This window comes from Grampus griseus (genome assembly GCF_964374135.1).
Source record: "Grampus griseus genome assembly, chromosome: 5".
NCBI lineage: Eukaryota > Metazoa > Chordata > Mammalia > Artiodactyla > Delphinidae > Grampus > Grampus griseus.
The window spans coordinates 120,975,945-121,001,261 of NC_138998.1; the positions used below are offsets into that span (position 1 = coordinate 120,975,945).

A 25,317-nucleotide genomic window follows, 5' to 3' on the forward strand; every position below is an offset into this window, starting at 1 on the left:
TCATCTCTATTTAATCTACATTCATCTGTTTTTCAGTGCCACCAGCAATCACAATGCCTCAGAAATCCTTTAATGCCACAGCAGAGAGAGGAGAGGAGATGACATTTTCTTGCAGAGCCTCTGGCTCTCCTGAGCCCACCATTTCCTGGTACAGGTAGGTTATGCACCCACATCCCTTTGGCTTGTGTCCATAGTCAGGCTTCCAGAAAAATATTTACAGTCTTATCATTCTGTCCAGAATGGAAACATTGTTTCTGAATTTCAGTTGAAAATGATTTTTGTTTTCAGTTAAGTTGGTTAAATTAACTTGTTAAAGAGAGCAACAGAATGATTTAACACAAGTCAAAGGCTGTGCTCATAGCCCTGGTCATTTTATCTAAAAGGCATGTTTCTGGCCAAAATGGGCCCAGGAGCCCTGTGACAAATTCATCCATTTTATTGTTCCTACTAGAGAGTACCCACAAGTGGGAATTCTAGTATGAATGGCACCACTGTTGTATGTGTACATAATTATATTTTATTAAATATAATTGTATATTTTATTTGTATACTGTATTATTACAGAAAAAGCTAGTTGTGTAGAGTTAAATTTCAATAAATTTAATGTTATGTAAAAATGTTCAAATGAATAAATTCTCTATTCTAAATCTATTGTTTTACAGTTGACTTTTATATTTTTTTTTGAATTTTAAATGCTATTTGATTTCTATTAACATCAAACAGATAACAAAATATTCCACTCTTTTAGGTTGTGTCTCACACTGTTAAAAGGGAGACAATTAAAGTTTAAAAATGGACAGTTTTTAAATATGTATTAGTTATTAATTAAGGTTACTACTCAAGTAAATCTGTAAATATTTATAGAATCACTTCTATACTTCAACAATCATATACTATAAGAATAGTCACAAGAAAACAATTAGAAATTTATATTCAAATTGGCAAAAGTGTCCATAATAAGGATTAGGTTTAAAAAAAATATTTTAAGGAGAATAATTGAAATTCAAAACTATGTTTTATTACTTTCTGAACATCTACTGATACTATCTTCAAGTTTCCAATCTTTATCGCTTTAACATAGCAGGTAGCAATAAACAAGATATTTCTTCAGACAGGTGTTTCTAGAAGTTCTTTGCAGACAATAATTCCTTTCTGACTCACTGTTGAGGGATTTAAAAATAAATCCCTTTATTTTTAAAGGGATTACACATCAAGCATTAACACATTCACCTCAGATAATTATCATGTATCTCAGAGACTTCTGGTTTCTAGTGTGTATCCTTAACAGTCAATATTAGATCTAATCACAGCAAGGAAAAGCTCCTGGATCATTCATTACAATGAACAAATATTGGTCTAGAGTCTTATCCTCATCATTTTATCTTTCCAGAGAGACTGACTTTCAGTTTAGACTATTTTCTTAAAGTTTAACATTTGTTTAAAATTCTCATATGTAAGTGGAAATATAATTATCATACAGACTAGAATAAATCAGATTCAGAGGCTAATATAATTGAATAATTTAAATTCATGATTTTGCACCTCCATTTTTTCACATGGCATTAGCCTCATCATTTGGATGGAATAACATAATAATTATCCTAGTAGCTGGATATATAATATATAATGCGAGAATGGGAGTATGTGATAGTGTTCTTAACAGAGGTAAAATTGGTATCAGAGGGAAGTTTTCATTGTGACATATTTATCTGTAGTTATAGACATGTTATCTTTGTGAAAAAAATTCCAAAAAATATTAGGGCAGCAGTGCAGAGAGAAAAATCCAGACACTACCCATTGCATAGAGATAATATTTCCAAGAGGTATGAGTGAAACCAGTAAAGAAGGTAGTTGAAGACCAAACATTGAGGAAAAATAAGAAATTTTCACAAAGAGAACCAGGAAACCAAAGTGGGAGTAAAAGCAGAAACTCTTAATATCACTTTCTTCATTTCCATTCAAATGTTTCTTCTACTTCTGTTGAGAATACCATATGGATTTTTATTGTTAGCCCTTTAAATTGGTGAATTCCATTGATTTTCAAATGCTAAAACAACCTTGAGTTCCTTGGAATGAACTCACTTGTAATGTCTAATCTGATTTTAATCCCACCAGAGTATTTTTCTTCATTCTATTTTTTATGTCTATAAGTTTGATGGAGGCCTTTTTTCCTCTTCCATTTCTCTCTTACCATGCCCATATTTTAATTCCTTTAACATCTAGAATATATTTTGATAGCTATTTTAATGGTCTTGTCTACTAATTCTATCATCTGTATCGTTTCTGGATCTTTTTTATTGATTGATTTTTTTTTCCTTGTTATAGGTAATATTTTCCTACCTATTTACTATCCTGTCAACTTTTTACTGGGTTTCAGACAAGGAGAATTTTATGTTTTGAGGTGTTGGATATTTTCATGTTCTTTTACTTTAGCTTTGAATGGAGTTAAGTTACATGGGGAAAGTTTGATCTTCTTGAGGTTGCTTTTAGGCTGTTTTAGGAGGATATAGAACAAGCTGCAGTCTAAGATTAACTTGGCTTCATTACTGAAGCAGTATTCTTGTAAGGAGGCAATTTAATGTGTTTAAATTTGTGTTTTAGGAGGTCTTTCTACTCTGGATGATAAGGATGCAAATTATTCCTGGTCTTTTATGAGCTCCTGGGATTGTTGTGCTTTATCTTTTCCAATGGTCCTTGCCTTACTCTTGGAAAATCTTACTGGAGTACACTCACTGATTAGTACTCAGTTAGAGATTGGTTGGAAACCTCTGCAGATCTCTGTAGTTCTCTTTCTTGTGCCTTCTTCTCACATTTTCTTACCTGGAAATTCTAGCCCCTTTAACTTCTATCAACTGAGAATTCTGTCTTCCAATTCAGATACACTGCCTGACTCTGTATGGGTTCTTCCTCTCTAAGGGGCAGCCTGGAAACTGCCTTCAGGTAGTAAACTATGGTGGTCCTCAGAGGTCACTGTCATGTGCTACCTGTTGACCAATGGTTGAAAACTGTTATTTAATCTCTGTGTCCAGTGTTTGTGTTGTTTAAAATGAGAGAGTAAATATGGTTTTGTTACTCCACTATGGTCAAGAGTGGAATTGTTCTCCCTTTTTTACCATTTCCATGAATCCTCTAATCCTAACCCTTACTTTCTTTTGCCTGGAAAAGTGGCATTTAGAGAAGTGGTTAGAATTTCAAAGGATGGCCCAGTGGAATTTCATCAGAATCCATTGGGAGTCTTTTTCAGACATTGACATTCCACAGAAATGTACTATGAATAACAATGAGTACTTTCTGTATAATGGGTTTGTTGAGAGAGAAGTATTAAGACCTATTACCTGAGTTATTATTCTTTAATGATGTTTTTAAATTGAGCTCTTTAAGGGAACATAATCTTTACAACCTGACTTCCTTTAAATTCTTCAAGACCTAACTATCCACTTCAAAGCTCAGATCATGGATTATTTTCCCACGAAAATTCCCAGAGTATTCCAGCCATCATCTTTTCCATTCTCTTCTATTATAATAGATCCCCTACCCCACCCCTCCCAACACACACACAAAGTTATGAATAAATGCATTAATGGGATCTATATTACCCTCTATTACTATCAATCAGACTATGAATTCTTCATGATAGGTGACCCTGTCTCACCCATTTGCTATACTTCAGACCTTTAGCACAATATTTCACATGAAGTACAGAAATAATCTCTTTATCATAAAGAACACTAGAACTTAGTTAACCTGCTGCTTATATTACAAACTAAACCTAAGTCTCTTCATCTGTGAATTGACGGGTGAGGAAATCATACTTAAAATTTAGTTATCTGATCTGTGAATGAGGGTGGAGAGGGAAAATGCACATCTGTGAGCTAATTGTATTTAACCAGGTTAATAATATAGGGAAAATGTTTCCTAAGCCACAAATTGCTGAAACTTCTAGATGATGATGATAATGATGATAATGAGACAAATTAATACTTTTTTATTGACTACATTAAGAAATATATTGTATCACTAATTGTGGTGAAAGCCTTATCCATACATAAAATTCTAGGCAAAATTCTGAAATCTTGTCATTATTTATACTTCTAAATATTTGATTAGTGAAAATATGAAAAAAAAAAAAACAGAAAAGTACAGAGCACTATATACTTTTGTCACTGGTATTTATTAAGGCCTAATTTTTCACCACTCATGAATTTTTGCACATTTCATGTTGTATTTACACATGTCAATAAAAACTGGAAAAATAGATGTTACTGAGTCATAGAAAGACAAGGACTATGTTAAGATATGTGGCAGTACTTTCTAGAAAGAAGAACTAGAATTCACTACAAAGATCACTTAGAGTATCAGAAAAATATTCTGTTTCATTCTAGGTAAGATTTTTAATAATCCTTTTAGATATTTCTCTTTTTTAATTTACACTTGTATGGACAAGTAAATCCCCCTAAATTTTTACATTAGTGGGTCTTAAAATCAATTAATTGTCCATTTTACCATGTTGACAAGTAAAAAAGGAGAAAGAAAAGGAGAAGGAGGAAGTGGAGATGAGGAAAATAAAATAACATGAAGAAGAATGTACACTATAAGACCTCACACATATTAAGGGGAATTGTAGAAATTGTTTCAGATTTAAATGCATGTAAAATATTTTTTTTTACTATAAGTTATTGTAAAGTTCAAAAGATGTTGTTTTAATGAACAACAAAACTAGAATTGAAAAAAAAATTGAACACTATTTCAGTCCAGAAACACCTTGGAAACTAAAAAATACTTATATCTGAGAAAAATTTCTTCTCCTCACTAATGAATTAAATTGTTATCACAGCATAATTTCTATAACTTTTTTCATGTAATTCTTTCCTCTTACCCTTTTATTGGCAGTACCTATGTGCAATATAAATTCATTATTTATTTAAATTGCATTTACTTTGTCTTTGAAGGGTGTTTCTGTAGAAATTATATTAAACATGTCCCTGGAACCTAGTAAAGAAGTACATTTCATAAATATGTGTTGACTCACCAACATGAAATGTGTGTTTGGAATTTAAATCAGAAAATAAAACTTTTTTTTTTTTGCTAATAATCAAAGTGAAAATTGAATAAAAGTGTTTTTTGCCTAAGATGAGTGTCAAGATTTCAACACAGCTCAAACGTTATTTTTGTCTCTAAAGTCAAAACAACTTACAAGTATAATTTTAATATTTATGCATTAAATTCTATTGAGCTAGTAAAAGTGTATGTTTGACTGGAATATAACTTTATCTGTCAATGACAGTAGCCATGAAATATTGACAGTTACAGGTCAAAAAGTTGAGTATGATCTGCTCTTAAGTTATGAAGTCAGGTTTATGAAGATCAACCTCTGTTTTCTTCTTTAGGAATGGCAAGTTTATTGAAGAAAATGAAAAGTACATACTGAAAGGAAACAATAAAGAACTCACTGTCAGGAACATAATCAATAGTGATGGGGGCCCGTATGTCTGCAGGGCTGCAAACAAGGCAGGAGAAGATGAAAAACAGGTACTTCTCCAAGTCTTTGGTAAGTATTATAGCATAGTAGGTAAAACTGTAATGTCTAGAGGGGGGTCTGAGTCAAATTCTACTCTGTCACTTATATGAGCTATTTAAATTTCCAAACCTAAGTCTCAGTTTTCTCATCTCTAAAATATATTTTAAAATTGCCGCAACCAAACAGAATTATTTTAAGAATTATATGAGATTATGCATGTAAATTTTTGTAAAATATTTACTGACTAATAACAGAGGCTGAAAGAAAATTCATTTAAATTACACATATTGGGATCTATTACATTATATATGGGTTAATCTTCATAAATCTTTAAATGACATATGTTGGAATCAGTTTTACTTTTAATATATTAATACTTCAAAAGAGCTCACCTATAAGGCTATAATTTGGAAACATTGACCTGTAACCATAATTAAATACTCCCTTTTCATTTTATTAAAAGGAAATGTACATAAATATCTTCCATATTTACCAAGAGCCATATTGCCTTCTTTGGGGAGCTTACAAAGAGTAGAAAACCGGTAAATTAATTTTTAATTATTGATTTATCCCCTATTATATTTGCAAGAGGAAAAAAATTTGCTGGTAAATGTTTAGAATGTGATTGTTCTCTTTAAAAAGCAAACGCTAAAAATTATAGGCATTACTAATATTTAGTATGCTTTCTCCATTTTTAAAAACATCGTTATCAAAAAGCTTTCACAACAAAGAAAGGGGAAGGAAGGAGGGAGTACTCCATAAGAATAAATGCTCTTTGGTGACCTAAATGAGAAGGAAATCCAAAAAAAAGAGGGGATATATATATATGTATAGCTGATTCACTTTGCTGTACAGTAGAAACTAACACGGCATTGTAAAGCAACTATATTCCAATTAAAAAAAAGAATAAAATAATACATGAATCTGGTATTGAACTTAAAAAAAAAAAAGAAACTACAGGACAAACAAACAACTACAGGATTTCTTTAACAAATAAATTGGGTGGGGGCAGTAACTAAATATGGGTCAAAATAGACATAAGAGGAACCTCAACCAATCACAGTATAGGCCTCATTTGGATCTTGATTCAAACAAATCAACTGTATAAGGTTTTATGAGACAACCAGGGAAATTTGAACACTGAGTAATTGGTTACTAATAAAGTTGTGTTATGTGTTATAACAGCAACAAAAAAAGAGTAAGAAGGACCAGTGGTTGCAGTTGGCAGAAGCAGGCATATTACTTAGACCAAAAGACAAATGGTAATACATGTGTGGACACACCCTCTGACAGCTGGTCCTGTAGTAGCTGTAACAGAAATGTTTTTCTATACTAGGGAGATTTTCATAAAGCTTATATTCAAACAAAATAAGACAGACAATAAAGAATATACCAAAGTATATTAAAAAAGAAAATTGGAATAAGATGTTCTAAGAAGAAAGTAAAACTAGATTAATCAGGTAGTGTTGGGTAAAAAGAGCTGTTATTTTGGAGATCATGGTGTTGGAAAGTTACTCAGAAGGGTAATGTTTAGATGTGTTTACATAAAAATCTTTAATGATGAGAAATCAGCAAAGCTATGAGCCAGGAGAAAATTGTTCACATAGAGGGAAGAGTAAACAAACTTTAAATTATTAAAAATTATAGAAAGCATCTAATTTGTTCCATCAGTATTTCCTACTTAAGAAAATGTTCTCTATAAAATGTAAATGCTAAATATGACTCAGTATAAAAATAAATTAATAATTAGAAATGATAGTGTTTGAGATAATTCCAAAGGATAACTAATCTCAATCTATCTCAATGAGCTCATATGAAATATTTAGTTACTTTTAAAAATTAATCTGGCAGTAAGAACACAGACAAAGAAAGTTTCTAATATTTTTGTCCTTTCAAATAGAAAATAATGAATGAAATATAACATGCCATATCACTGTATAATCACTTTGTATAGTAACACTGAACAGATATGTATTGTGTTTGACACAAAAGCATGTATATAAAGTGGAAATAAAACTAAATCCATTAAAGTCAATGGAGTAAACACTGAATTGTAAAAATATATATGCCATGTTTCTGATATCAGGAATCTAATTTTCTAGGATTAAGAACAATTTATTTATATTTCATAATTGATTGCATTTGGTGATTAAAAAGAAACCTGTTACTTGTTCTGAAATAGTAAGTGCTGGCTTTTATCACTTTTAGGTTCAAACAAATAAAAACTTAAGAAATGCCAATAATACAGAATTTAAAAACTTAAAACTCTTTGGTATATGTAAATTTGTGGAGGGATGTAACTTTTAATATTAATATAATTAAAATTACTAGACATGATGTTTTGGTTTTTATAGAAGTCATAACTGTAAAGAAACAATTATCTACAATATGGAATAATATTAAGGTAGTCTGAGGTCAAAATAAATCAGCTAGAATAATAAAGGTAAATAGTATGTATATATATTTACTTGATAAATATTTTAAACATTGCACATAATTACACTTACTATATATTCAGAATACAATCATTACTTTTCTTCTTTGGTTTTTGTTTTTAAAGTTTAAGAGATAATCACTACATAAGCAGATGTCATACACAGACATACACACAGAAGTACTCATGTGACTTTACAAAAGGAAAATTTTATTTTTTAGCTTGAGGAAAAAGTAATAAAGTGGCTTTTAATTGACAAAATCTTGGAAGGAATTATACTTTTTTATGTTGGTTTCTAAACCACTTAAAATTATTTTTGTAATCATAATCAATAGCATTATTTTCTAGTTTTTTCTCCAACTCTCCTGGCACTCTTATAAAGCAAAGCATGACACTAGATCTGCTCAAAGTTAATAATTCCATACTATGCTAAAGGGTACTTAAATTGTCACCATGAATAGTAATATTTTCCTCCAATACAGATTGAGTAATGTATATATTTTTTACAGTACAGCCTCACATAATACAGCTTAAAAATGAGACTACATATGAGAATGGTCAAGTCACACTAATATGTGAAGCAGAAGGGGAGCCTATTCCAGAAATCACATGGAAAAGAGCAGTGGATGGCATCACTTTTTCCGAAGGCGATAAGGTAACAGCAATTTAATATATAGTGTTTTTCAAAACTATTGTATTGGATTGGCCAAAAAGTTTGTTCAGGTTTTTCCATACCATCTTAAGGAACTTTTGGGCGAAACCAATATTTTCAGTGTTTTGCATATAATTAAATATCACATTGGACTCCAAGTTATCAAGTAATTTGTAAGAATGCAATAAATGGTTTAATTCTTAAAAAGGTGACTCTATCACAGTTAGCCTAAAAATAAATTCAGAGGAGAAAAAAGTCAAATTGTAATATTTAAAGTTGTTTTTCATTGAGCCAAAAATCTTAGGTTTTTAATATTGTTTCTTAAGTTTGCCTACATGCAAACTTTTGGTATAAACTGTATCTATAAAATATCTTATTGCAATTTTAATTCCTCCACCTTGTGCTGTGAAAATGAAAATAATTTAAATTCACAAAATTCTGGCTGTCATTTAACTCTTAACTCTTTAGTATTATCTTTATGCAGTAGGACAGTAGGTTTCTGCCTTTATACAATCTATAACCTGATAAAGACCAATAAGTACAAACACAACAAAATACAGCATTTTGGTAAATGTCACTCTCATGTAAATTGGTGACTTTTTATCAAATGCATTCAAGTTCCTAAGAAATCAAGTAAACATTATCATATATTTCACTGCACTCCATAGATTTTCATTATCGTTATTTTTTGTAACTATTTATATAAGGCCCCAAGTATAAACCAAACTGAAACAGAAAGAAAAAGGCAGTGGATTAATAATATGATGGAATTGGCATTTTCACACATGTAAAAATTATCAGATTAAACACATAGATCTCTTTTCTTTCTCAGTGTTAAAGAGCAACCTTCTTAAAACCTCTTTCATTTGTTCAAATCAATTTCTGTTGAAGAAAATGATTTCTAAAATATAAGTACCTTTGACTTACCAACATTGATAGCAGAAAAATTTGAAATCAGTTTATTCAAAATATGCTTTCTATCCCTCCAACTCATCATGTAATTTTAACAACATGCTAACTCCATAAATTGACAAAAGAGGCTTCTCCCTAGCCATTTACTATTTATCTTTTGAAATAATGTATTCCTGCATATCACCCTTCTTAGCCCCATTTCCTCCTCATGATGGCATTTTTAAGAGCATATTTCTTTTGGCAATAGTTACACTATTTTGATATACTTGTTTTATATATGAAAGTTGAAAATCAAATTTATAAAATGTGAATGACATTGGCATTCTTCTGGCAACCCAGAGAAATGACATAGAGTTTGCTTTCATATTTTTTTAACTACTACGGTGCATTGAAATCTGGAAAGGAGTTATATCTCCATAAACTTCTTTAAAATTGTCCAAAAAAATTAGATATATATATAACTGTAGATAACTGTTTTCATTGTCAGTTTAGTACTTTTCTTTGGACAAAATCACTCAAGAATAATGATTTTCATGTTTAGGCACCCTTATTAATTATATGTTCATATTCCTAACTCATACTTTCATTATTTTTTTGTACTATATATTTCCTGACAGTTCTCTTCTCAAACATAGCTTTTACTCTTCATTTAATAGATGTTTCCTTATGTTCATACCAATAATGAGAGGTACATTATATTCAGTTATTTTATCAATAAAAAGTTATCAAGTAACCAGAAGACCATGATATTTTATTCTATGCCCCAAGCCACCAAAACTACATACAGAAATTTCTTCGATAACAGTTGTGAAAAATAATCACCTAGTTTTTGTTTGCTAAGGACTATGTCTATTAAAGCACACATCTTTTTGTTTTTCTTTTGCTTTGTCACAAAACCATTATAGAAGCCCTAATACACTTTTGTTTTTCCAAACACAACTATTATCCAGTAGATATACAAATTAAGATTACTCACTTCCTATCCTGACTTTTCTCCAAAATTATTTTAAGAACACTGCCTTATTTCCTGGATGGTAAGCCTCCTTTCTCCTAACATTCCTAGTTTCTTCAACAGCCGAAATTCAAAAACGGAAGAGTTGAGCTGAGCCTTGAAGTAAGTCACATGTAGTTTTGAATCTCAGCTCAGCCATTTATGTTGCTTCAGCTTTGGCAATACTATGTGAAGTCTTTTTAATATGAGTTTCTTCATCTTTAAAATATGGATAACAATACTTATTTCACTTATTGGTATTAGATGAAGAGTACATTGTAAAATGCATATGGAAGTCTTTAGGATATTGTAAATATTCAATAAACTTTGTTTCTTTATCATATTGCATAAATATTGAAGCATAATTTATCTTGTTTCTATTATTTTGAGTAAACTCAAATTGTTAATAGACTCCATAAAGTCAGATAACTAAAGTCTGATTAAACATTACCATAGAGTATATTGTGATTATATCTCTCTTGTCATGAAAAGTAACATGAGATTGTATTTGCCTTAAGAATCACTTGGAGAGCCTGTTAAAATGCAGACTCTAGAATCCCACTTTCTGAGGTTGATTTAGTATGTCAAGCACAGGACCTAGGAGTACTTTAATAAACTCATCAGTTGGTGTTATATGGATGCTCTCCAAGTCATCCATACATTGGAAAGCAGTTCTCGAGCTCTAAGTCAAATGAAATTGAACAACTTATCCTTTCAACAGAAAAATACTCTTGACAAATTACTTGGCACCTTGGCACCTTGATAGGGGCTTGGAAATCACAGAATAAAACAATCAAAACTTTTCATTACTATCAATGAAAATGATAATTGTGTAGGTCATAGTGAAATATCATCAATAATATACTTCAAACTAATAACTCCATCCAAAAATAGGAAAATATATTTAGCAAATATGTTCATCATTGTAGATTTTCAAAGAAAGGGGTCTCAATTAATGTAGTCACATGTAGATATTTTCTGCAGCTATAGTTCTGTAGCACTATTGGACTATGCATGTTAATGGTGTAGTGTAAAGTATCTTTGCATAATATATCCTTCAGAAACAACAACAAAAAATATAGTGCTTAAAAACAGAACTCTTTTAAACTCATAACTATTTTCTCTATAATCTACTTTAATGCATCTTCCCTATATTTAAAATAATATATGTAATTTAAAAAACTCTCCTGAAAAATTAAAAAAATACATGTAATATGTAAGAAAAATACAGTATACACTTGCTTTAGAAATATTTTTGTAATATCCATTGTTATTTTAAGATATTTTGTTCATTTTACTTTTTAAAAAAATTTACAGTTTTACCTCACTAACTTTTAATTATACATTTATTGAAAAAATATGAGCAATTTATTTTAGTGATAACTTGATAATTTTTCATTAAAATATCAATTTACTTGGGTTATCAAAAATTTTATTAAATTGATAGCTCAATTTTAGCACATTATTTTTTTGGAGTCATCCTAAGATACATTTGTGTATAAAAATTAGAAAGCCCTGACCTCTTCATTTAATAGATGCTATATACATAACTGTAATAATAGTTAAATGCACACAATAAAGTTTAAGACAGAACCAAAGCTAATATCATGGAATGTGTTTAATTCAGCTATGACTCAAAAGTTGTAAATTGTTTTGCAATTTAAACACTAAGCAATCTAAATTTTTTACATTAAAAATCTTTATTTTTCTAAATAAAACCATGCTTTTTCACAGGGTTGATTTGAGGATTATGTGAGATTGTATGACTAGAGTGTTTTGAAGTCCCTGGTATAAACCTCTGTCATCTATTTTGAATCATTTTCCTTAAATGATCCCTTATTATCATTCTTATTGATCAATAAATATTAGTAGATGTACAATTATGAGTATTGTTAAATTAGTATGGGAAGGCATGAAGTGTCATTCAAGTCAAAATTTAATCCCAAATTTGTCACTTTGGCGTGTCATTTACCATGTTAATTCTCCTGCCTGATTTCAGTTTCTGCATGTCTATATTAGGGTAATAATAAAACCTCCCTGGAAAAGTTTCTAAAGATGAAATGAGAGCATGCAGATCAATATCTTAGACCCAGATTGAACTTAAAAGTGTTATCTTCTCTTTTCCTTGGAGGTATTTAGTCTTTAGATACTTTAGAAATGAGACAATGATCATATTAATTCTGTGACAACGACTGCTGCCCCAAAGAAACCAGATAAAAACTAGTATGAGCATAGTCATATGTATTGTATGAATAATATCATCCACAAAACAATAGAATGTTGTTACAGTTGTTGTAGATTTTGCATCTTTGACATAGCTTTATGTAGAAGTTTACTATGATATAATCTCTAGCAATGTCATTTCAATGACTCATATATGAACTTGTCTTACCATACTAAATTCCAAATCTTGTAACTATATATTGCATTCCTCTTGGAAGTTGACAATGTTGGGAATCTGCATTTGAGTGTCATCTTAATCACTGTATGTGTCAATCTCTATCATTGCAGGGAAATACTACAGATGAGGGCTGTAACTTCCTATCCTGCATAAGGATAGACTTTCAGATTACTCTGAGAGGTAAAGCCTGGTCTTTACTCGGTGAGAGACAATATCAGACTAAAAATACCACAGATTTATTACATCATCATCTTCTTTTTCCCTCTCTCCCAGGTCTATCTTCTCCCATTCTCCCCAGAATTTTCCTTTGTAGGAAGTAGGTCATTTTTTTGCTTCCTTTTGGGACCTATTTCACCTCCGATATTATGTAGCAATAAATATTGATTTGGAAGAGACACTTCCACATTCTAAGAAGTACCTAAACAAGTCATTAAGATAGGAAGAAAAAGAAATTGTACGCCCCACAAAGCCAGGTTGCTTAAGAATGCCAGTTCTTCATCAATTTTCAAGATATGATTTCATATTCATATGATAAAATTGGTTAATTTTGAACATTTTTTAGAAATTTTGTTGCTTGTCATTTTGGGAGTAAATGGAAGTAAAAGATCTACAGGAAGTGATTTTTATCTCTAAAATTCTTACAAAAATGTAAACATAACAGTAACCAATCTCATCTATGTGAATAGACTGTTTTGTGTAATAATTCTAAAGTGCTTATAATATTGTTTGGTGGATGACATCTCACATGAGTCATGTATCTACTCTTAAGATACAGAATCTATAATTATTTTATTTCTGGTATATTTGTCCTACAGAGTAAATTTTAGTCCTACCTCCACTAGAAATTAATCTCACTCTACATTGAATAAGATGTATTTGAACTGTATAGCAATAGTTTGTAACTGTTTTAAAGCAGAATTTCTCAAACTTCAGTCATTTGACCATCAGTTTCATTTCTTTTCCATATTCATGTGCATCCTGGACTGTTATACACTTAATTTTTTTCTTTAAATTAAATTAGCTTTTTCTTCATTCTAATTCTAACCAAAAATATCAGTTACATTTTAAAGTGCACATCAAGGTAAATATAAAACTATAAAATAAAATTTGTTCTAGGGGCTTCCCTGGTGGCGCAGTGGTTGAGAGTCCGCCTGCCGATGCAGGGGACACGGGTTCGTGCCCCAGTCCGGGAAGATCCCACATGCTGCGGAGCAGCTGGGCCCGTGAGCCATGGCTGCTGAGCCTGCGCGTCCTGAGCCTGTGCTCCGCAACGGGAGAGGCCACAACAGTGAGAGGCCCGCGTACCGCAAAAAAAAAAAAAATTTGTTTTAAAAATAATACCTAAACTTAGCATGTGCACCTTTCCTGGTACACACACCATACTTTTAAAACACTGCTTTTATTTCAAACATACTTTGAATTAACATGATACAAAGTTTAGCTACAAAATTTTGAGGACAGACCCTGTTATGCTTTCTTTTATTTGGGGGGCCAAGCACTTCCCTCCAGTAAATAAATATGCTACATTTTTAGGAAAGTTCACAAATCATAGTAACAAAAACCCATTTAATTTCAATCCTTAACACCAAATGATCTTTTCAAAATGATGCCAATAAACTCAATAACTAAAGCATAGTGATTTAACTTCAAAAACAATGTTTTTCTATTTTGCTGAAGTAAAATATGAAATGCTGGTAATGGTCTAAGTTTAGATCAACTCAAACTTTGTGATTAAAATAATAGGACTTTCTGTTCTTTTACATTCATTTGAAAAATGTGTTTTTCTGTGTCAAAGAAAACAAGCCTACTGATTCAACATTAACTTTAGTACTTTAAGTCCATTTTGCTTTCTGTTCCTTTGAATAAATAGATGTATTTAAACTGAAATTTAAGATAAAAAAATACAAATTATAGTCTACTTTAACATTTAGCTTTGCACTTACATACATAAGTCATAGTTGTACCAGAGTGTTTCTATTTTAATTGTATATAAGTAGTAAACATTTTTCTCCATGAATTGAGGCACTATTATCTGGACAATACTTACTTCAAATGTTCTTGCAGAATAAACTACCAAGACAAAAGGAATTTCTAGTAATAATAAAGATGGGCAGTTCTTTGATACAAGCACCTGAATAAAATATGTTTTAAATTTTATAACAAATTAAATTCCTAGTGTAAAAATATTTATAATTACATTACTGCATTCATTATTATATTGTTTTATGCTCTAGGATATTATTTTTATTGCATAGGTACAGCTTTGGACCTAAGGAAAGTTCATGTTTTTAAATGATTTATTTAAACCACTTTTAATGGAGGGCAGAGGATAATGGAGTAAACTTTTCACATTATATGAAAATCTCTACTAAAAATTCTTAGATATTTTTATATATAAACTGTGAAAATTACATTAGCCTTTCTGTATTTCCCCCTTTTTCATTCTAAAGCAAATACAAGTTCCTGAAAATTAAATTTAATAAAATGTAACAGTAAAATTATCTTTACAGTGACAGGAATTTATGTCACTAATGTTTCCTTTATCACTTGCCCAAGTTCTTTTAACAACCATCAACAAATTTTATTGAGGGCTTTTGTGTTTACATGTGCTATACTATGCACAAAGAATATAGCAATGTAAAAAAAGTTTTCTGAATCATAGTGCATACAATTTAGGAGAGGAGATGAATCAAAGCATATTTAAAATTAGCAATATTTTATTTATGAATATGCAATTTTGATATATGAAAACTCATATGCAAAATATCAATTTTAAGTATATAAGTAGACTTCTACAAGGCTACACATATAGCTGTGGCATAGTTTTCTGTGCTATCACAGACCCAGTTCAACTTGTTCTTCTGAAAGTCCTCTGTATTGGTGCATTTTGGAAAGTATATCTATCTACTCTCATTAGAATATCTCATTTCAATTTGCTCTAGGCTGAAAATTGCTTCGACTCTGATTTAAAAAGAAACTTTAAAAAATATTTAATGGTGTAATTGGCAACACCTTTGTATTACAGGAGACAACTTAAAATTTTCAACTTCTTTTTTCTCTTTAAATAGAAATTACAAAATGAGACTAACAAATCCACAGTTACTGAGTTAAGAAAGAGAGACTGTAGTGTTTCAGGTATCTGTACATTATTATAAAAGTTCCAGTTCAAATATTTTAAAAACAGTCATGTACAGTTGAACTAGACAGATTGCTTGCTGTGGGTAGTAGTATGATAAAATAGTAGATGGAAGTTACAAAAATGCAGAAACTTTCGAAGACTCAGGGGTTATAGATAATAGAATGTATTAAATTCCAAATGACAGAATGTCCAGTCCCATGAACTTCTCTATCACAATTTGTAAGATCATCAATGTCTAAAAAAAAAAATCCTTTCATTTGATGTGACATTGTATTAGAAGATCTTAAATAATCTTTGTTACCCTGATATTCTGCCTTGGTGTGAAATTAAATCTTTGAGTTAATATTCGGAGAAGGGGGTGAGTGGTACTGAACCAAGATTGTACATCAGAATCACATAAGGAGCTGTATTACACATATACCTGACTGAGCCTTACTCCCTGGGAAATGTCTGAGCCTCTCTCCCAGAGTTCTAACTGCACCTGGCTCCTAGATATTCTTATCCAGTATCTTTGACAGGGATTAGTGAGTTATATTTTGAAAAGCCCCAGAAATTGCTCCTGTGTTTGTACCCTGTAGAGAACCACTACCTTTAAAATTACTATGTGTCTTGCATCACAAACCCACACACACACAGACACACACACATAAAAATACACACAGTCAACTTAATGTGATCTTGATATCCAATACATATATAAGATATATAAAAGGAATTAGTTTGTCTAACTCATGGATTTCTAGTCATGTTAGCATTGGTATTCCCAGTTGGTATAAAACAGAGCTTAATGAATTGAAATTATGTGGTAGTTGCAACATTGATTCTTTGTTTCAGTTTCTGGATTTGCCATTTACCTTCTCTGTGACTTCAGGGAAGTTGTATTTTTCAGTTCCATCATTGATAAAATAAATCCCCTTCAAACTCTATTTCCCTATTCTATAAATCTTTCTATTGATTCAGTAGATAATCACATATTTTAAGATACAGTTTTTATTTCCATGCTAAGCCCTTTTTAAATTCATGTATTTACTAATTTTTCAATTCATAATTTTCTAATAACTTAATATAGTGAGGCAGTGTGTTTGCAATTTCCTTCTTCTATATAGCTTTTCCATATAACAATTATAAGAAAAGCTAAGATTACTTTGGCAATGTCTTTACATTGGAAAAACAATGTCAGTTTCTGGTTGTAGAGAGGAATGCTAAAGAGCATACTCCTGGCACCTGTAGATTTTAATGCCTGTATTTTTTTTTTCTTTTCTTTTCAGAGGTAATGGGCTTTTCTGAAGGATTTTGTATTTGAATGACATTTTTAAGGTCTTTCTAATGCAGTTTTTCCTACTAGTGTTCTGAGAGCAGTATTATAGATCCCTGCTGGGCAATAGGCAAAATGGATACTTCTATTCCTCATCTGACATACGTAGGGCGTAGATTATAATTAGGCATGTTGGAAATCTTCCTGGATGCTTCTGAGCTTGCTCAGAGGTGGATTTTCAATCATTTACAACTCTTAGAAATTTCTTTTCCAGCCCACACCTCAAATAAAAATTATCAAAGAAGTCTAGTCATAAGTTCAACATGTAATTTAAAAAAAACATTTTTGAGAAAATTCTGGGAAATAGTTAAAAACTAAAAATTTCATTGTTCTTTTAAAAAAACATCAGTTATTAATGAACCATTATTTTAAAATGTATATAAGTATATCCACTTGAAAGAAACCATCATCTTGTTTGTAGGATGATATGATATTAGTTCACAATTTTACCATAATTGTTCTGGGAAAAAAAACATTATTTACATACTGAAAGTGATTTTTCTTTGGCTTTGTAGCAGGAAATATATTATTTTTTCTTGTAAATGCCATATTCTGTTACAGACTTCATGTGGTACTTACTTTATCTTATGAAGAAATTTACCACTGAAGAAAATATAAAATAATGTAGCTACAAAAAAAATGTAGATTTCAATGAATATTAATCGACTTAACAAAAATAACAAATTTTCTGCTAAATGTAATTTTGATTTATTTTTGTGAAATTTTAGTGGAAAACAGGAACTAAATTCAAAAAACAAAATGAAATAAATTTGAATGAAGTGCTATACAAGTAGACACAGTATATCTGAAAATATTTCAATAAACATTCTAATAAACAACTTGCAAAAAAAATAATACATTTGATGACTTCCATTGTCAAGTTTAAGCATGAAGCAAAAACAAGTGCATAAAAAAATGTTAGTTACACAATAATTAATTTGTAAAATTGGATACATTTTCATGAAAGGTACTTTAACACAGTTATTATAATGCCCTCATTGCTTTGACTCATGGATTAACAGATAATAAATTTAAATAAAATATATTAAACAAAGATATCTTCAGTAATAACTCTGTTCAGCCATCTATTGAGTAGTTGTGTTTACTGAGGGGATAAAACCTTCTTAGTGAGGCTCTTCCTTGGCTACTATGTATTGTCATGATCTATATCTTGGAGCAGCATCATTGCTGTTGTTTTGTAATCCACAAAATTTCTTATTCAACTTTCTAAGTTCTTCATTCTTGGAAGCCAGATTATTTTGGATGCATATTTAATAGTGTATCTACTTATAAGAAAAACATTTATACTCTATCAAATATATAAAAATGATGTAATTTTAATATCTGTGGATCCTACCATCTTTTCCCTTGCCCAAATCACCCACCTTGTTCACTTCTTTTATTCCCCAGCTTAAATTTCATTGTCTATTATAATCACTATCACATATATACTCCTGGATCTTTTTTTGCTTTGTGAACTGTTTCTAGCAAAATGTCAGTCATGGTTTAATTAACCTCAATACCTATTCCACACATGTTGCAAGACAGCTGAAGTTAGCTGGAGGAAAACTACAATCATTCTGAATGATCTTCCTTTAAAATTGTGACCCATAGCTTAATGCATGCTCTTTGTGTTTTGCAGTACTCATGCCGCATTTTCCTGGCTCATTTTCTTCACCAGTTTTAGATACATTTCCTCTATCCTCAAGTTCATAAACCTCCTCTGTTCTAAAAAAGCTCAGCTGGTGAACTGGTTCCTCTTTACTAAGAAAATAAAAACAATCAAAAGAAAACTGTAACAAATTCCTATTACTACATCTACATCAAACATAGCTGAACCTATATATTACCATGAAGATAATCTTCAAGTTTTTATGTGGATGCTAGTTCCAATCCTCTCTAACATATTATAGACGTTAATCCAATAATTTATCTCTCTATTTCCAACATTTTTTTACTCTCCACCTTATTTATTATTCCCATCAACATTCAAAAATATTTTATTTCTTTTATATATATTATAGCATATAATATATAATTAACATAATATGTAACTTATACACAACGTACATTTATGTATTTTTTAAATTTATTTATTTTAGTTTATTTATTTTAGTTTTGGCTGCATTGGGTCTTCGTTGCTGCATGAGGGCTTTTCTCTGGTTGCAGTGAGGGGGGCTACTCTTCTTGGCCATGCACAGGCTTCTCGTTGCAGTGGCCTCTCTTGTTGTGGAGCACGGGCTCTAGGCATGTGGGCTTCAGTAGTCGTGGCACACAGGCTCAGTAGTTGTGGCTTGCGGGCTCTAGAGTGCAGGCTCAGTTGTTGCGGCACGTGGGCTTAGTTGCTCCACAGCATGTGTGATCTTCCCGGACCAGGGCTTGAACCCGTGTCCCCTGCATTGGCAGATGTATTCTTAACCACTGAGCCACCAGAGAAGTCCCTTTTCCTGTATTTCTAATTTTATTTTTTCTTCCAGTTTTATTGAGATATAATTCCCATACAGCACTGTATAAGTTTAAGGTATACAGCATAATTATTTGACCTATATACATCATGAAGTGATTGTTACAATAAATTTAGTGAACACCCAACTTCTCATATAGATACAAAATTAAAGAAATAGAAAAAAATATTTTCCTTGTGATGAGAACTCACAGGATTTGCTCTCTTAATGTTCATATATAACATACAGCAGTGTTAATTATATTTATCATGTTGTATCTTACATCCTTAGTACTTACCTTATAACTGGACGTTTGTGCCGTTTGACTGCCTTCATCCACCCCTGCCTCTGGTAACCACAAATCTAAATATGAACTCTTTTTCTATGAATTTGTTTGTCTTTGAAATATAATTGACTTTCAATACTATGTTAGGTTCTGTTAAACAATATAGTGACTCAGCAGTTCTACACATTTCACAATTATCTCCACAATAAGTCTAGTTATGGTCTGCACCCATACTTAGATATTACATAGTTATACAGGCACCCGTGGATCTGACCCCACCCACCAGTGTGCCAACACCAACTTTAGGACACCCTGGGCCCTGCAGCCAGCCATGGCAGGAACCAACCCAGTGCACCAGGGGACTGAAACCAGCACTAGGGCCCCCAGGGTCCTGTAGCCAGAGATCCCAGGACATGGCTCCACCCACTCATGGGTAAGCACTAGCCCCAGGACACCCTGGGCCCTGGCCCCACACATCAGCAAGTTGACATAGAGATCCAGGACCCTGGCTCAACAACCACTCACCCTAGAACCCAGGTCTGCCAATCAGTAGGTCAGAACTACCCTCAGGAACCACTGGGTCTCTGTAGCCAGCCACCTTGTGACCCATCCTGCCCCAGAGGCCAGCATTCTCTGCACAAGGCAGAGCCTGGCAACCAGCCAGACCCAAGCCAGACACACCTACCAGACCATTCACAGTAGTCATCCTACCATAAGAGAAGGACCCAGTCATCTCACATGGGGGCACCCCTAGAGCATATAGGTCTGGTGAATAGAGGGGAGTGTGCTGCTGGGACACATAATATGCCTCCTGCAAAAGGCCACTTCTCCAAGGTCAGGAAATGTAACCAACCTACCACATACATAGAAATAAAAATAGAAAATTAGACAAAATGAGGTGACAGAGTAATATGTTCCAAACAGATGAACAAGATAACACCCCAGAAGAAGAATTAAATGAAGTGGAGATAGGCAATCTACCCTATAAAGAGTTCAAATTAATGATTATAAAGGTGTTCAAAGAACTTGGGAGAAGATTGGATGAACAGAATGAGAAGTTAGAAGTTTTTAACAAAGAGTTAAAAAATATAAAGAAGAACCAAACAGTGATGAAGAATATAATAATTGAAATGAAAAGTACAATAGAGGAATCAACAGTAGATTAGATGATACAGAGGAACAGAAAAGCGAGCTGGAAGACAGAATAGTGGAAATCACTGAAGCAAACAGAAAAAAGAATAAAGAATAAAAAGAAATGAGGACAGTTTAAGAGACCTCTGGGATAGCATCAAGTGTACTAACATTTGCATCATAGGGATTCCAGAAGGAGAAGAGAGAGGGAAATGGGCATAGAATATATTTGAAGATATAATAGCTGAAAATTTCCCTGTCTTGGGAAAGGAAACAAACATCTAGGTCCAGGAAGCACAAAGAGTCTCAAACAGGATAAACCCAAAAAGGATCACATCAAGACACATTGCAATAAAAGTGGCACGAATTAAAGATGAAGAGAGAATATTAAAAGCAGCAAGGGAAAAGTAAGAAGTTACACGCAAGGGAACTCATGTAGTCTATCAGCTGACATGAGTTTCAGCAGAAATTCCATAGCCCATAAAAGAGTGGCATAATATTTAAAGTGATGAAAAGGAAACACCTACAACCAGGAATGTTCTACCTAGCAAGGCTTTCTTTCAGATTTGATGGAGAGATCAAAAGTTTTTCAGACAAGCAAAAGCTAAAAAGATTCAGCACCATCAAACCAGTTTTAAAATAAATGTTAAAGGGACTTCTCTAAGCAAAAAAGAAAAGTCCACAACTAGAAATATGATAATTCTAAAAGGAAAAAAATCTCATTGGTAAAGACATATATACAGTAAAGTAAGTAAACCAACCATGTATAAAGCTACTAAGAAGGTTAAAAGACAAAAGTAATAAAACCATCTAAATCCACAATAAGTAGTTAAGAGATACACAAAACAAAAAGATGTAAAATATGATGTTAAAAACAGTAAGCATGTGGGGTGGGGTGTAAAAATGCAAGGTTGTTAAAATGCATTTGAACTTAAGAGATCATCAACTTAAAATATTGTATATTTATATATTGCTATATATAAAACTCATGGTAACCACAAACCAAAAATATCTATAATAGATACACAAAAAGCAACAGGAATCCAAACATAACATAACATAACATAACATAACTAATGGATCACTGAAGAAATCAAAGAAGAAATCAAAAGATACCTGGAGAAAAATGAAAACAAAAACATAACAATCCAAAATCCATGGGATGGAGCAAAAGTAGTGTAAGAGGGAAGTTTATAGCAATAGAAGCCTACCTCAGGAAACAAGAAAAGTCTCAAATAAACAACCTAACCTTACTTGTAATGAAAGTAGAAAAATAAGAGCAAGCACAACCAAAGTTAGCAGAAGAAAAGAAGTCAAAATATCAGAATAGAAATGAATAAATAGAGAATAAAAAAATGGAAAGATCAATGAAGTTAAGAGCTGGATTTTTGAAAAGATAAATAAAGTTGATAAACCTTTAGTCAGACTCATCGAGAAAAACAGAGCGAGGGCCCAAATAAATAAAATTGGAAATGAAAAAGAATTTACAACCAATACCATCAAAATACAAGGGACAATAATAAATTATAAAGAACAATTAAATATGCCAATAAAATATACAACATGAATTGGACAAGTTCATATAAATGTATAATCTTCCAAGACTGAACCAAGAAGAAATAGAAAATAGGAACAGACCAGTTATCAGCAATGAGATTAAGTGAGTAATAAAATAGCTCCCAACAAACAGAAGTCCAGGACCAGATGGTTTTACAGGTGAATTCTACTAAACATTTAGAGAAGAGGTAACTTTTATCCTTCTCAAACTATTCCAAAAATTTGCAGAGAAAGGATTGCTTTTGAACTCATTCTACAAGGGCAGAATCAGCCTGATACAAACACCAGACAAAGATACCACAAAAAAGAAAATTACAGGCCAATATCACTGATGAACATAAATGCAAAAATACTCAACAAGCTATTAGCAAACTGAATTTAACAATACATTAAAAGGATCATACACCATGATCAAGTGGTATTTATCCCAGGGGAGCAAGGATGGTTCTATATCTGCAAATCAATGTGATACACCACATTAACAAACTGAAAAATAAAAATCATATTCTCTCAATAGATTTGGAAAAAGTTTTGAAAAAAACTCAACATCCATTTTTGATAAAAACTCTTAATATAGTGGGTTTCATGGGAACATACCTCAACATAACAAAGGCCATATATGGCAAGCCCACAGCTAGTAGAAAAGCTGAAAGCATTTTCTCTAAGATTAGAAACAAAACAAGGATGCTTCTTCTCATCACTTTTATTAAACAAAGTATTGGAAGTCCTAGACACAGTAATCAGAAAAGAAAAATAAGATCAACCCTAATTGGAAAGGAAGAAGTTAAGCTGTCACTGTTTGCAGATGACATGATACAATGCATAGAAAATCCTAAAGATGCCTCTTAAAAACTACTAGAACTCATCAGTGAATTCAGTAAAATTACAGGACACATGATTAAATACAGAAATCTGTTGCATTTCTGTACACTAATGATGAACTATCAAGAAGTGAAATTAAGAAAACAATCTCATTCACCATTGCATCAAAAATAATAAAATACATAGGAATAATGTAACTAAGGAGATAAAAGATCTGTACTCAGAAAACTATAAAACACTGATGAAATAAATTGAAGATGATGCAAACGGATGGAAAGATATACTGGGTTCAGTATATCTTTGGATTGGAAGAATTAATATTGTTAAAATGACCATTCTATCCAAGGCAATTTACAGATTCAATTCTATTCCTATCAAAATATCAATGGCATTTTTCACAGAACTAGAACAAATAATTCTAAAATTTGTATGAAAACACAAAAGGCCTAAAGTAGCCAAAATGATCTTGAGAAAGAATAACAATGCTGGAGTTTTAATGCTCCCTGATTTCAATCCTACAAAGCTTCAGTAATCAAAACCATATGGTATTTGCACAAAAACAGATACATAGATCAATGGAACAGAATAGAGAGCCTAAACAGGAACACACACTTATATGGTCAATTAATCAATGACACAGTAGGCAAGAATATACAATACAGAAAAGATAGCCTAAATGGTGTTGGGAAAACTGAACAGGTACATGCAAAAGAATCAAACTGGACTACTCTCTCACGCCATGCCCAAAAATAAATTTAAAATGGATCAAAGACTAAATGTAAGACCTGAAGTCATAAAACTTCTAGAAGAAAATGTAGGCAGTAAACTCTTTGACATTGACCTTAGTAATATTTCTTTGGATATGTCTCTTCAGGCAAGGGAAACAAAAGCAAACCTAAACAAATGGGACTATATCAAACTCAAAAACTTTTGCACAGAGATGGAAACTATCAAAACCCAAAAAGGTCACCTACTTAATGGGAGAAGATATTTGCAAACCATATATCCGATAAGAAGTTAATATCTAATACAAATAACTCATACATCTCAACATCAAAAAAACCCAAACAACCCAATTTTAAAAATGGACAGAGTACCAGAATAGACATTTTTCCAAAGAAGACATACAGATGGCCAACAGGCACATGAAAACATTCTCAACATCACTAATCATCAGGGAAATGCAAATCAAAACCACAATGAGATATCACCTCACACCGGTTGGAATGGCTGTTATCAAAAAGGCAGCAGAGCTTCCCTGGTGGCTCAGTGTTTGAGAGTCGGCCTGCGGATGCAGGGGACACGGGTTCATGCCCCGGTCTGGGAAAATCCCACATGCCGTGGAGCGGCTGGGCCCATGAGCCATGGCCTCTGAGCCTGTGCGTCCGGAGCCTGTGCTCTGCAACGGGAGAGGCCACAACAGTGAGAGGCCTGCGTACCGCAAAAAAAAAAAAAAAAAAAAAAAGGCAGAAAATACCAAGTGTTGGAGAAAATGTGTAGAAAAGGGAGCACTTGTGCACTGTTGGTGGGAATGTAAATTGGTGCAGCCACTATGAAAAGCAGTATGGAGGGTCCTCAAAGAACTAAAAATAGAACTACTGTATGATACAGCAATTCCACTCCTGGGTATTTATCCACAGAAAATGTAAACACTAATTTGAAAAGATATATGCATCCCTATGTTCATTGCACCTTTATTTACAAGAGCTAAGATG

At 32.1% G+C, this 25,317-nt stretch overlaps 1 protein-coding gene across 4 annotated transcripts in view; it reads left to right on the forward strand.

Annotated features, from left to right (window-relative positions):
• The window catches only part of NCAM2 (neural cell adhesion molecule 2), a gene marked incomplete at both ends in the record, with an annotated part of 487,288 nt that overhangs the window by 317,815 nt on the left and 144,156 nt on the right, over positions 1 to 25,317 (forward strand). For all 4 annotated transcript variants that reach the window (XM_082655240.1, XM_082655241.1, XM_082655243.1 and 1 more), the window contains 3 exons: positions 37 to 154; positions 5,388 to 5,548; positions 8,462 to 8,607. In XM_082655240.1, coding sequence (XP_082511366.1) covers positions 37 to 154; positions 5,388 to 5,548; positions 8,462 to 8,607 — 425 coding nt within the window. The remainder of the gene's footprint in view (positions 1 to 36; positions 155 to 5,387; positions 5,549 to 8,461; positions 8,608 to 25,317) is intronic.